The 14191-nt window shown below is 37.7% G+C and overlaps 1 protein-coding gene across 1 annotated transcript in view; it reads right to left on the bottom strand.

The window, feature by feature from the left end:
- Window positions 1–429: 429 nt before the first annotated feature.
- LOC136846028 (hemicentin-1-like) overlaps window positions 430–14191 on the bottom strand; it is a 20798-nt gene continuing 7036 nt past the window's right edge. The window contains exons 2-13 of the mRNA XM_067116657.1: window positions 12566–12759; window positions 11905–12021; window positions 10488–10628; window positions 9590–9705; window positions 7516–7663; window positions 6059–6174; window positions 5638–5795; window positions 3700–4480; window positions 3112–3217; window positions 1883–2105; window positions 1431–1568; window positions 430–1151 (exon numbers count right to left, since the gene is read on the bottom strand). Of these exons, the coding sequence (XP_066972758.1) occupies window positions 853–1151; window positions 1431–1568; window positions 1883–2105; window positions 3112–3217; window positions 3700–4480; window positions 5638–5795; window positions 6059–6174; window positions 7516–7663; window positions 9590–9705; window positions 10488–10628; window positions 11905–12021; window positions 12566–12759 (2537 nt within the window). The 3' untranslated portion in view covers window positions 430–852. The remainder of the gene's footprint in view (window positions 1152–1430; window positions 1569–1882; window positions 2106–3111; window positions 3218–3699; window positions 4481–5637; window positions 5796–6058; window positions 6175–7515; window positions 7664–9589; window positions 9706–10487; window positions 10629–11904; window positions 12022–12565; window positions 12760–14191) is intronic.

The raw sequence follows: 14191 nt of genomic DNA on the forward strand, positions 1-14191 counted from the left end.
GAATGAAGCAGATTCAAAATTGGGAATATTGTCATCAGTGTTGTAAGAATTTCAAGAATCTGCAAACACGTTTGCAGTCTTTTTTTTATGAAATAAAAAGTTGTGTAGAGGAACTGAGCTTTGAAGAATGTCAGTAGAACTGATGATGCATGAAAGCTGTGTTCAATAAACTTCAAGATATTGATATTAACATCTGTTAATTCTCTCTTAACTACATATTTTTACTATGTGCAATCCTTTGTATTGTTGATTTTTTATTTCTTTACATCCTTGATTCACCACAGGAGTAACAGAATATTATTTTCATATCGAACGTTTGTGTTCCTTTTTCATTATATTTTGTGCAGTTTTAAACTGACCTCAATCCACTGATGAATATATTAAAACAAATAAAACAGCCTGTTCTCACGACACCAGTCAAACTCTAAACTAGTTAAAATTTGTATTTGTAAATAATGCTTATCAATATTGCACAAGAAAATGCCCTATAAAATTAGCCTACTAATACTGGCGTGGTCAAACAAGAGATGCCCCATAAAAGGAGCCTCCCTTTTCCCTTTTTAGTGTACAGTACAGTGCAGGCCATGTCTATGTGGCTACCTTAAATCTACAGGTCACTTGATAATATGGGCTGGCCTCTTGAAATATCCAAGGCCAAGGTCAATTTGATTTTGTGAGCCTCTCTATCATACTGAAAACAAAAAGCCATTTAGATAAGGTCCTCTTTACCTCTAGGGAACAACTATCTGAAATGACTAGCCTGAGGAAACCCAGGCATCGAAAATTAACTAGCAATAAACCATGATTGTGAGTGCCGATAAAAGGCACCATTTTTAAAGTTTTGTTAAAAATTTATGAAGCAAAAATGTTCTCTGTGGTGGCTTCTTCGTTGGCCTCAACCTCCACGGCCTCTTCTGTCGTTACTGCGCTTGCGTCTTTGTCCCCCTCAGCCTGGTCATCCGGAACGCTTTTGACAACACCGCTGGCCTCCAGCAAGGTGCTGATCTCGTGCAGTTTCTCGTGGTTGTGATTGGAAACCTCGAGCTGCTGCTCTATCAAGTTGTGCATCTTCTGCACAATATCACGAAGGCTGTTCACCTCCTCGCGAAGTTTAGTCACTTCTCCGGAGCTTGTTACACGGTGCACGCCAGCTGAAGAAAAAATAGTAGCTGAGAGAGGGTATTCAAAAATTTTTTTATATATTCTAAGGTCAAAGCTTAGAAAAGAGCAGTTTAACGTTCTTGTGCGATGTCTTCGTAAATTGTACTGACTGAACTTTTAAGCTAATACTTATACTAACTTATAAACTCAAATGACTGTTATTAATTAAGTTGACTTTGTGCCAGATGAACTTCCTTCGGGGTAGAGGTCCATCTTTTCTTTTTTCTTCCTTTTACACCGTTTGTGGACATAACCCGAGCAATACTTACGGATAACATTGAGAGTTGCTTGGCCGTAGGCATAGCCAATCTCGCTGGTGGCATTGCAGGCGTAGTTGCCGATGTCTACTAAGGATACGTCCTGTATCTTCAGTACATTATTAGTGATGGATCTTCTCGGATGGTTACCTGGGAACATAAAAGAAAATAATAATAATAATAATAATAATAATAATAATAATAATAATAATAATAATAATAATAATATATACTGTATATATATAATATATAAAATATATAATATATATATATATATATATATATATATATATATATATATATATATATATATATATATATATATATATATATATAAATATAAGGAGAGAGAGAGAGGAAGACTTCAAGTTCCATATTTTGAACAAATTTTCAAATGAGTTCCATAACTGTAGCTCAAAGAAAATATGGACGGAAAAACCAACACTCCAAGAAGGCCTACGCACTTTCCGACGAAAGCGGGCGGCCGTTGAACAACCAGTGGAAGGTGACTTCTCCAGTAGCCTCGACTTCGCAAGTGAAGGTGACAATCGATCCTTCCTTGACCGTCTGGGAAGCCATGTCCCCGACGAAGGTGGGCGCCTGCTCCACGGTCACCATCATTGTCGAGGTTTTGGCCTCGCCGACGCCGTTGCTGGCCGTGCATTCGTATTCCCCCATGTCTGACAGCTGAAGGAGAGTGAAATTGGAAAAACATAAGTGGTTTGTCTAACCAGGCAGTCGAATGACTCACCAAATTCATTAATGTGCTCAGTATTTCTAACAGATTTTTAACACGCACGATCATATATATATATATATATATATATATATATATATATATATATATATATATATATATATATATATATATATATATATATATATATATTCACTTTAATTGTTGAATCCTAGATGAAATTCCGTTGCAGAAAAGTTCAACAACAGCCTCATACATCTACACAGAAGGCTAACCAGCAGCACATCAGGACCCTTTACACTCACTGTGACATACACCACTGGGACATTCACCAACATCTGGCATCCACTCTTGCTTCCATGACGTTAAGGCCATTTTTTACCTGTACTATCTATCCAGCTGTTTCTGGGCATTCGTCTCTCTTTCCCCCTAAAAAATCCGAATTGTGCATTCTTTTCATCAACCTATTATCCCACATTCTCTCTACATGACTAAGGCATCTCAAAACATCCTGATCCCTAGTTTCACATACCATAACCTTGTAACAACTCCTACGTCTCACTCTTTAAACTCTTCCTGTGCCACATCTGCTACACATACAATTTATCTCTACAGACACAAATTACATTTCTCATTCGTATTTAACATTTCACACTTCAGTTCTTAGAAGGAAAGTCGACTCAACGATCCCTTCATAAATTCCAACATTGCCTTAAAAAAACTCTCCAAGTTTGTGCCCAATCTTCTGTATGTATCCTGCTACCTTCCTAGTCCCACCTATTCAGCAAATCACCTCTTCCTTTATTCTACCATCACCCATTACATTTGCATGAAAATAAATTGTATATATCTACTTGCTCCATTCCGCCTTCCATATTACTGCCCCATCTTCCTGGTTTTATTTAGCCTCATAACTTTACTCTCGATGCTAATTACTCTCAATTTTCACCTCTTGTAAAGTTTCAAACTCTTCCACAGTTACAGAGAAAATATTACCTGAGTGTTTTTGAACACAAGGGTGCGGCCAAAGTTCCTCGTGACAAATCTCTCTTCATCAATGTCGACACCATCAGTTCGTCGCCAGTTGACTGTAGGAGCTGGTCTGGAATTGAAATGAATATATCAGTCATCAAGCCTTTGCTTTCGGGCAATATCATGCTATAGTCTTTATTCTGATATGAAAAGGGTTACGTGAAACTAATGCAAGACGCGAGTTTTTTTTTTTTTAGATCGTTATCTCTACAATCTAAGGGGAGAACTGCCATTTCTTATAAGCGCCTTTTTAAAGCACAGGGCATTGGTTCTAATGTTGAGAGCACTGTAAATACACACACACACACACACACACACACACACACACACACATATATATATATATATATATATATATATATATATATATATATATATATATATATATATATATATATATATATATATATATTACATGAATGTTAAAATGTGACATTTTGATGCTTTGCTACACTCACATGCCTTCACTAGGTTATAATGGTGTCTTTGTTAAAGAAAACAAATTGTCATTCAGACAAAACCAACCTCTACAACATGACTGGTATAACTTACTCGCCACCATATATACACCACAAAGTGTTCTCCTCTAAGGCTTTGAAAGTGACTTCGGAGGGCGATGTGTACATGCTGAAGGACTCGACGTTCAAAGACTCTTCTTCCCCGTTGAGCCCTCCGTCAGCTGGGGGTTTGACCTTCAAATGGATGATGGATGCGATGGAATAATCAGTTGGCTGAAACTCAGTTGATCCGAGACACATGTACTGGAAGTTATTCCCTTCTGTGGCGTCTTCCGGAGTGACGTGGGTGAACCAAAGACTTCCTTGGGGATCGGCGACTATCCTCTCTTCGCTGACGAAATTAATTTCAATCTGATCCTCCCTGGTGATGGCCTTGACCCAGTTGAGGGTAGGCTCTGGGTAAGCAGTGGCGTTTGGACAGCTCAGCTTGAAAGGACGCCCGAGTTCAGCCTCTACCTCGTAAGTGTCTTTGTTATCGGCAGCGTTGGAGAACTGGATGCTTGAAGAGTTGACGAGAAAGACTGGGTCGCCCATGGCGGTGCCCAGTTCGTTGTAGGCAAAGCACTGGTATAAGCCGTTGTCCTCCAACGTTGGGTCACTGATGAGAAGGTTACCGGTACCCGGCTCGAGGTCAATGCGCGGGTCAGCTTGCCAGATCAAGGGTTCTCCATTCTTGTTCCAGCGGTAGCTTGGTGATGGGTCGCCGTCGGCCTCACACTCAATGACAACTGGAAGGGCGTCTCTTAGCTTGGTTCTTTCCAGGTCATACAGGACTTCACTGCGTGACTGGCTGATGATCTTGGGAGGTGACTTCCCTGTAAAGAGGAACAGTACAAGTGTTTTAGCCAGGTGATTTCACTGTACAAATGAAGCTATAAATGACTTAGCTAAACGACTTCAATGTAGAGAAAACGATAAATCAACTAGCAACTGAGAATGTCATTGGACGAAGATTCTCTCTCTCTCTCTCTCTCTCTCTCTCTCTCTCTCTCTCTCTCTCTCTCTCATATTGCTATACAATTTCAACTACAATTACGAGCAGGAGACGTACAATATTCGCCCTACTAAAGAAAATTAAATAGGACCATCTGTCAACACAAGGCTGAATTAATCATTTCATAGCAAGCCTTTTATTACAGTACTGCATAATCTTAATATAAACCATCGAATTGATGATTTAGGCCTATTATATGTTTTGTTAGAATGAAATATGTACTTATAAATCAACTTTATTTGCATCGTCCAACAACATACTTTCTCTGCTAACGGTATCCATATAACTGAATAAGTAAAATCTCCAATAACAGACAATACTAAAGTTTACCGAGGATATTCTTAATATATATGAACTAGTAAGTGAGTCTTATTTGTACTTTTCTATACGAGTATTATACTAACGGTATCAGCATACAGAAGGATAATACCCAATGACAGACTATGCTAAAATATAGTAGGTTCACTCTTACCATTATATGTTAGGAAATTATGCTTACCTGTTTACCTATACACAATGGTATGTCATGTTTTGTTTCTATCATAATCATTATTTGACGTTTGTACCTCCAATCTTTCTTTTCCCGATCATGAGCTGCAGTTTAGACAACAGATAATCCAAAGCATCAAATGACATCCGAAAATAATCTCAGAATTTGTTGGGTCAAAAGATGGCGCTCTCCACTTTATTCACGTTTGTGTTTGTGTATCTCACACCCATATGTTTCGGGTATGTGAAGACAGCATGTGTGAACGCAGCGCTAAAGAGCCCACCCATTCTTCTTCCCTTTACCCTTCCCTTGTTTTCTGCGGGGCTAAGCTGGAAAAGACTTGAGAGTAACCGTCTCATTGGCCTCTGCACGATCCTCAAAAAGGGTAAAGTTCTATTTGGAATCTTCCTTAACCACCACGTTCTCAAAACCCTATCTCAACTGACTATTAGTTATAACTATGAGCTAAGAGTTCGCAGGAGACTTACTTCTCAATTCGACGGTTCTCTCCGTCTTTCCGATGGTGTTGACAGACTTGCAAGTGTAGGTGCCCAAGTCATCCTCAGTCACTTCGCCGATGGTCAGGGTGGAGTTGACACCGATGGGGCGTTTGTCATCATTCCCCTCGATGTCGACCTTTGTCACCCTAATGGCGAGGAAAGATTAGGCATAGGAGGCCTGGATAGTGGTCATGGATCATGGAAAACTGGAAAATGGGACTAAAATTATGTCAATATAGAAAACGTTACTTTAAAAGACAGCAAAGAATCTTATATACATCTTACCCCATAAAGAATTTCACACATCAAAAGCCATGGCATTTTCTCTTGATCTAAGGAAAAACGTTAAGGTAAATATTTAACCCTAAGTTTCAACAACGGCCCTTTCAGACCAATACCAACAACTTACTTCCTGTTCGCGTCTCCGAGAATGACGATGTCATCCTTGTACCAAGTGGCATCAGCTGTTGGATGAGCTTCTACGGTACATGTCAGAGTTGCCTGGTCATTCGGATTCACAAATATCTTGAAGAGGGAAGGAGAGTCTCTTTAGAACACCAACGGTACTGAATAATGGCAGTTTTTTCTCACTTTTATTTATCTTTCTTGGCGTTTCTAGGCACATCTAATTATCTCTCCTTTGGATTTATTAAACAGGTTTTAAATAAATAGACTTTTGTAAAAAGAATATTCCAATACTTCAAAAACATACACATATTTAAAATACACATACACACATGCACACACTACACACACAAATATATATATATATATATATATATATATATATATATATATATATATATATATATATATATATATATACATATATATATATATATATTTATAAATTATATATATGCCATAATACACATTTTCATCTTAGCATGGATGGCTCTGACAGTAATAAGACTATAGGGTTTTAGCAAGTCTGAAGACATACATACTACATACATACATACATACATACACACATACACACATATATATATATATATATATATATATATATATATATATATATATATATATATATATATACATATATATATATATATTTATAAATTATATATATGCCATAATACACATTTTCATCTTAGCATGGATGGCTCCTGACGGTAATAAGACTATAGGGTTTTAGCAAGTCTGAAGACATACATACTGTACATACATACATACATACACACATACACACACATATATATATATATATATATATATATATATATATATATATATATATATATATATATATACATATATATATATATATTTATAAATTATATATATGCCATAATACACATTTTCATCTTAGCATGGATGGCTCCTGACAGTAATAAGACTATAGGGTTTTAGCAAGTCTGAAGACATACATACTGTACATACATACATACATACACACATACACACACATATATATATATATATATATATATATATATATATATATATATATATATATATATATATATATATATATATATATATATATATATATATATATATATATATATAGTGTATGTGTATGTCTCACACTTTCAAACCTTGAGCTTTAAACAGTCCGTAATATAGAATTCACTATACCTGGGGAATAATGTACACCCATGAAAAAATTACAGTATATACAGGATAAGTGCATCTACCCTGACCATGGTTCGAACCTGTGACTTTAGTTTTTGATACAGATATGACAGTCACCTTATCCATTCAGGATATGACACTGTCATCTCTATATTAAACATTTAAAGATTAGGTTCGAATCCTGGTCTGAGTAGATGCGCTCATCGCATATGAACTATAATTAAAAATATACATGTATGTGTGTGTGTGTGTGTATCTGTGTGTGAAAATGGGCCCGTAACCTACCTGCTCCTTATCGACTTTAACGTGAGGAGGAAACTGGACCTCCAAAATGATGTGAGAGGTAGCAGGGTCACCAATGCCATTGTCAGCATAGCACACATAATGGCCCTCGTGATCTCTCTCGATGTGTGGGATGTCAAACTGGTTTGCCCTAAAAGGAAAGAAAAAACAAATTAGAAAATATTAGAAGCGTTACTGTACCAGACCCGCGGGCAGATTCTTAACAGGGAGGAGTATTGGAAAAAGGAAAGTCTTTCATAGCGTAGTTTATAATCTTTAAAATAAAGGTATGTAGCATAACACGATACAGCAGACTAAGAAGGAACTATATGAGCATTATATACTAACCATTGCGTTTTATGAACTTACATTCTTTTTAATATCCTTCTTTGACATTCCACTTATTCTCCTTATAAACAAACTTAAAAAATACTGCTGCATCGTATACAACGTCATTATGTTCTTATGGTAAATCTAAGAAGTCAGTCTCGTCTAAAGATCGCCGTATTTCATATGAGTACATGCAAAACATGCCTGGGACCGAAGTACTGTAATGCTCGATGGAACACACACTCTCTCTCTTTCTCTCTCTCTGCAGATTCATATGAATAACTCTCAAAGAATTTATTTTTTTTTTATTTACTTTGAATTTTAACTCATAACATTATTCTGAGTGTCAACGACCAGGCCTGTCTTGACGCAAGATTATGGTTTGATAAATCTCTCTCTCTCTCTCTCAATTTCCAACCCAAAACATTACATCTCTGTTCATTCGGAAACCTCCTTCGCCATTCATATGTTGTTTTCCCCTCAGAAAATCGCATAGCAAACGCTGTACAGTACACACCCAAACAACCGCATGACGTCAACAGCGCCATCTGCCGCCACTCGAAGAAACCGCCATCTGTCATCCCCTGATGTCAGTGACACAGACTCCTTGCCCTTGGCGGCAGAAGGTTCATCACTCCGAAAAGCTGCGAAATTGTACGAAGCATTTCCGGTTTGATGTCGGTCGCGTTTAATGTTGCTGAGGTTTGATGTCAATTCTGTTTTATGTCACCTTATTTGAAGGACGTCGTTTCATTTTTATTTAACTCTGCTCTGACAGAATTTTGGTTAAATGACATTCTTATGTGATGTTATTCTAGTTTAATGCCTTAGGGTCTGAAATTAGCTTTTGTTTGATGTATCGTGGTTTGGTATAAATCTAGCTTGATGAAAATGCAGTTTGATGTCGTTCAGGGTTGTAATTTTGCTTTGATGTCATTCCGGTTGATCTGGTTGATGTCACGTACACTTGATGAAGCTCGGATGTGTTCTTATTCTGGTATGGTATCAATTCCATTTTACCACCGCACAATAAAAGTTTACATAAAAGGGGTTAAAACTATTCTTGAACTCTTCTCCCAGGGTATACTTTTCGAATATATGCTGTAAGTTAAATGTTGTGGAACCGACAGTTTTTCTTATTTTCTGTATTCGACAAGTCTCTGAGTTTTGCCTCAAGTTGTGTTTGAACCTTATGCTGACATGTAATGCTAAAATACGAATTAATTAAATTTTGATTACTGGAAAATATTCGATACTCTTCCCGTTTTCGATTTTATAAAATGATTTAGATTAGGATTGAAATTAAGTTTCTATCTATTTTATAAATGCAACCAAAATTCTTATAGCAATCAGCAAATATAGAAATACACACACATATATATACATTTACATATATGCAGTATATATATATATATATATATATATATATATATATATATATATATATATATATATATATATATATATATATATATATACATATATACATATAGGCGTGGCCCGAGCGGCAAATAAGGCATTGGTCATAGGCATTTTCGTACTTGAAGTGTTGACAGAAAAAAACGAAGCTATTGAGATCAAGTGTTTGCGTAGTATACGAGCCGAAATAAGAACTGAAAGAGCGTAAAGAGCCGATACGCTGAAGTGGTAAAAAGGTTTAGTAAGGGAAAGGAAGGGTCAGTGTCCAGAGATGGTTTAGTCATGTGGAAAGAATTGAGGGCGACTGGAAGATGAATCACCAACTTACTTGAAGAACTTTCCTCCGTAATAAGGCAGTTCTTGGTTGAGTCTCTCCCAGAAGACATCTGGCTTGGGGCTTCCTCCTGGCTGGCAATCGATGCTGATGGCGTCTCCTTCAGTTACCTGAAAGCCAAAAGGACTTGGTTGAATTTCTAGGACAATTTACATGTCTGCTAGATAAGACCTTATATTTAGTGCATTCAGTCTGACGTATATTTTGGTAGCTGTAGATGGTTTGTTGATAGTTTTACTAACCTAAAATGTGTATAATTAAAACTGATGTTCCTATAGGTGGCCTCGCTGGTGTACTATACAAACACAAACACACACATACACCTTGCATTGAGATCGGTAGCATTCTTGCCTACCTAGCTAAATGACCCAGGTTGACCTCTGGCAAACACGGGTTGAAGGACACGCTCCATTAAAACACCAAGTGTGCCTATGCTGACCTAAGCAGTGAATTAAGGTACTTGGTAATTAAACGACGGTGGTATTGTCAACTTGGATTCAAAAGTGCATAGTAGGAGCAGCAACCAAATATTTTCTGCTACCAATCTCTTCAAGACGTAAACCATTACTCTAAAGAGAGTGGCTCCAAAGACAAGGGTCACTGCAGCATGAATTCTTGCGCAGATGACTTCCACATCAGCTGCTTATATGCTTACCCAAAAGGTTCACCTGTACCGCAACGTAGCCTTCTAAATACACTGCATTATTCATCTCCAATAACTTTTTTACACTATCTATCATGCACTTTTTAGGTCTTTCTCTACCTTCTTCCCAAGACTTCCGAATTATGCACCTTTTTATCCACAAGACCAAACCGTCTCAAAACACTCTGATCCACCTGTCACCTAAACTGGACGGAAAAGGGATGCAGAAAAGTGGACGACGTTGCTTACCGTGAGAGTTTTGGTGAAATTGTCCGTGAAGTAAGGCGCCCTCTCAATCTTCACTGGGACGTCAGCGTTGATCTTCTGCTCCTCTCCAAAGTTGACGGTGCATCGGTACAGCCCCGTGTCGTCCTCTTGGAGTTGCTTGATCTGTTGTGAAATGAGAAGTTTGCTAAGCCTTGTTCTAGGTCATTTTAACCATATCGCTGATTTCTTCCATACTCTCCAAGGGCTGGCAATAAGGATTGTTTTGTTTAATGAGAAAGTAAACATTGGCAAAAAAATTTAGAGAATCTGAATAGCAATGAAGTGTGAAAAGTCCAAAGGGAACGCTGTAAGAATAAAAGGCAGGACGCAACATAGTTGAGGGCCAAGGGAACGCTACAATAAACTTATGAAATGGAAAAAAAGGAATCTGGGTTACAATACATGCATGAATGTAAACGAAAATACCTATCAATCAAACGTTGCAAATACAAGTAACAGATTGAATCCAACAAATTCTGCATTTTTAAAGTAAGTAAACTTGCAAATACGCCTACGATTTTCTTCTATTTTTCTTTACGAGTTCTACCAGGTTTTCCATTAAGTCTGTTCACTGATGCTTTCGTATGTTCTGAGCTTTTAATCTGTAACATTAGTACTGGAGTTCTTATGTGTCTAGAATATAAAGCACTGTTCAAATACCGGTACGCGAAGAGAGTACCATGTCAAAAGGCCATAAAGAGACCAAATATTGTCCATAATGATAGCGAATTCCCAAACCCGCCAGCGTTGAAAGAAAAGCAATTGTTACTTCAGTCAACGGTATGCGGTTATATGGCTCAACTGTCACCACTTGATGTCAGCTAACGGTACTTGAAGTACCGCACGCGGTCGAGTAAATCTGTTCAATTCTACCGCAGTAATTCTGACCGCCAATCCCGGCCTGTTATCCATGCGATGAATATACAACATATACACCAATAATTGCTAGTCTGCTCTCTTGTACATGGCTTTCTTGTTCTTATGTATTGCACACTTCAGTGGTAACAGTGATGAATGGACTGAACGGAACCGTGAACTCATCACTGAAATTGTACGTCATCTTCTCAGCTTAACCATGAGAAGAGGAAGAAGTACAATACTTGACAAACTAATCCATCATGTCAAGAGTGGCGGAAACAGTGCGTAGGTAAGGTACTCTCTCTCTCTCTCTCTCTCTCTCTCTCTCTCTCTCTCTCTCTCTCTCTCAAACACAAACACACATACAGTGTTGGATATTCTACAGCTTGTACAAAATTATGACCTCAGCCCAAATGCTCTAAGGTCGACTGATTCTCTCTCTCTCTCTCTCTCTCTCTCTCTCTGTGAGACAATCATCACTGTAGCTTATCATTTCAAACATCATTCAACACTACTCACAATTATATTAGTTTTTACTTACAATTAGAGAGTACTGATAAGAACCCTCAGGATGTTCGACGGAGAACCTGTCTGTAAACAAGAGCACCTTTTCGTTGGCTGAGATCGGGAAGGAGTTGGTCGGCTTGTCTTCGTCGATCTGTAATTCAAGTTACGGAATACATGAATATATGAAATTATGCACATACATTATGTCAGTACAAGACAGTGCTAGATTTCATCAGTTATAATAAAGAATTAAAATTCAAGAAGATCTTCTCCCCTTTAAATTATTCAGGTTGAAGAATGAAACAGAAATGAATACTGTATTTCATCCGTTCAATACAGGATCACTTCTGGTACTAAACAGAATATGGCACAAACGTTTTACAGATGATCGTCATTATATACTTTTTCATTCTTTAAAGAACATTAGTATTATATCTTTACGATTATTTTTAAGATTATAGCTATTGCCTTCTGTGATTTTTACAGACTATCATCATGATATCGCTCCGTGATCTTTACTAGGGCTATATCCTTCTGTGACCTGTACAAATCATCGCCAATATATCTTTCTGTCATTTGTTCAGATCACCGCCATTTTATCTCTCTGCGATCTGTATATATCAGATTACCATCATCAATAAAAACTTTTTGTGATCTTAAATAAACATCAAAATGATACCCTCCACTTTCCCTACCTTGCTCCAACTGACGCCAAATCCATCGACGCCCGAGAGATCGACTCCCTCGACCGAGCAGTCGATCTTGACTTGGGCGCCGGCTTTGGCTACGGTCTCCTTGCTATAGGTGATCTTGGGCTGCTTCCCTTCTTGGCTCCCTTCATCCTTGGCGTCCTTTGGGCCGGCTGGGCTTCCCAGAGACACCGCTACACCTGGTGAAGGAATTGGATGGGCATTTGAGGAATGAAGATAAAAATTAGAGATGAAATATTATGAAATGAGACACTACTGCATCTGTTATAGGAATGGAATCATATTTCTAAGGAAGAAGAAAAGTACGAAAGGAAATTACTGTGTTGGCAGATATTATATTGATGAGGTAATGTTTGTCGGGCAGAAATATTTGAGATACTATTAAATATGTTAAAGGATGTGTTTGACATAAAGGCGCCCGATTTGCGAATGATTACTCCCTGACTAACACAAATAATCTATACTACTACTACTACTATTGAGCAAGTCAAGGAACTCTTTTGTTTTAATATCACTATCATTATTATTCAGAAGACGAACCTCTATTCATACGGAACAAGACTATAGGGGCCACTGACTTGAAATTCATGCTTCCAAAGGACCACAACAGCAACATGGAGATAAAATATAAAACGCTTGCGCCAGGAAAGTTTGGCCTCAGGCCCATCAAGGAGCCACTCTTATTGCAAGGTTGAAAAGAATCAGGTTTCTTATTATAAGAAATGTTCAGCTACACTCTCTCTCTCTCTCTCTCTCTCTGTCCTCTTGGTTATGTTACCGTGACTTTCCAACCTCTAAAAAAAAACCCGTTTCTCGCAAATTTCTTACTTACAATTTTCATAAGTGGTCATCATTTTAATGCAACTACTTCCACTACTACTGCTGACAAATAATATCAACAGAGTAGCCCTGAGAAGTTTTTCTCCTGAAATAAAATAACCAAAGAAAAGGATTTTCTTCCTCATGTGCATGTGTTGGATGTTGAAGTGTACATGTCTCATATTGTGATCTTCTAGATAACCTGTAATCTATAACATTGAATCAAAGTGCGAAATCTTGGAAACAGGTTCGCTATTAACGAAGCAAAACGAAGGAGTAAAAAAAAGGATGATTGATCAATTTAGCCAGCTGTAGTAAAAAGAAAACAAGTAAAAAATGCACCGAAGTTTCTTCGGCGCAATCGAGTTTTCTGTACTGTGTATAATCAAGGCCACCGAAAATAGATCTATCTTTCGGTGGTCTCGGTATATCACTGTATGAGCCGCGGCTCATGAAACTTTAACCACGGCCCGATGGTTATGGCTAAATTTAACCTTAAATAAAATCAAAACTACTGAGGTTAGAGGGCTGCAATTTGGTATGTTTTTGATGACTGGAGGGTGGGTGATCAACACACCAATTTGCAGCCCTCTAGCCTCAGTAGTTTTTAAGAAAAGTGCGGACAGACAGACAAATCCGGCACAATAGTTTTCTTTTACAGAAAACTAAAAGTAAACAATAGTGAAACATTAAAAGATCACTCTCGACCTTGGAGCCTTGGAGCACTATGCTTAATTATACTTTATTCTCTTTTCATCTCGAGCGTTACTCACTATCTCCCTTTTCAATCCG

This window comes from Macrobrachium rosenbergii, chromosome 14, assembly GCF_040412425.1.
Source record: "Macrobrachium rosenbergii isolate ZJJX-2024 chromosome 14, ASM4041242v1, whole genome shotgun sequence".
Taxonomy (NCBI): domain Eukaryota; kingdom Metazoa; phylum Arthropoda; class Malacostraca; order Decapoda; family Palaemonidae; genus Macrobrachium; species Macrobrachium rosenbergii.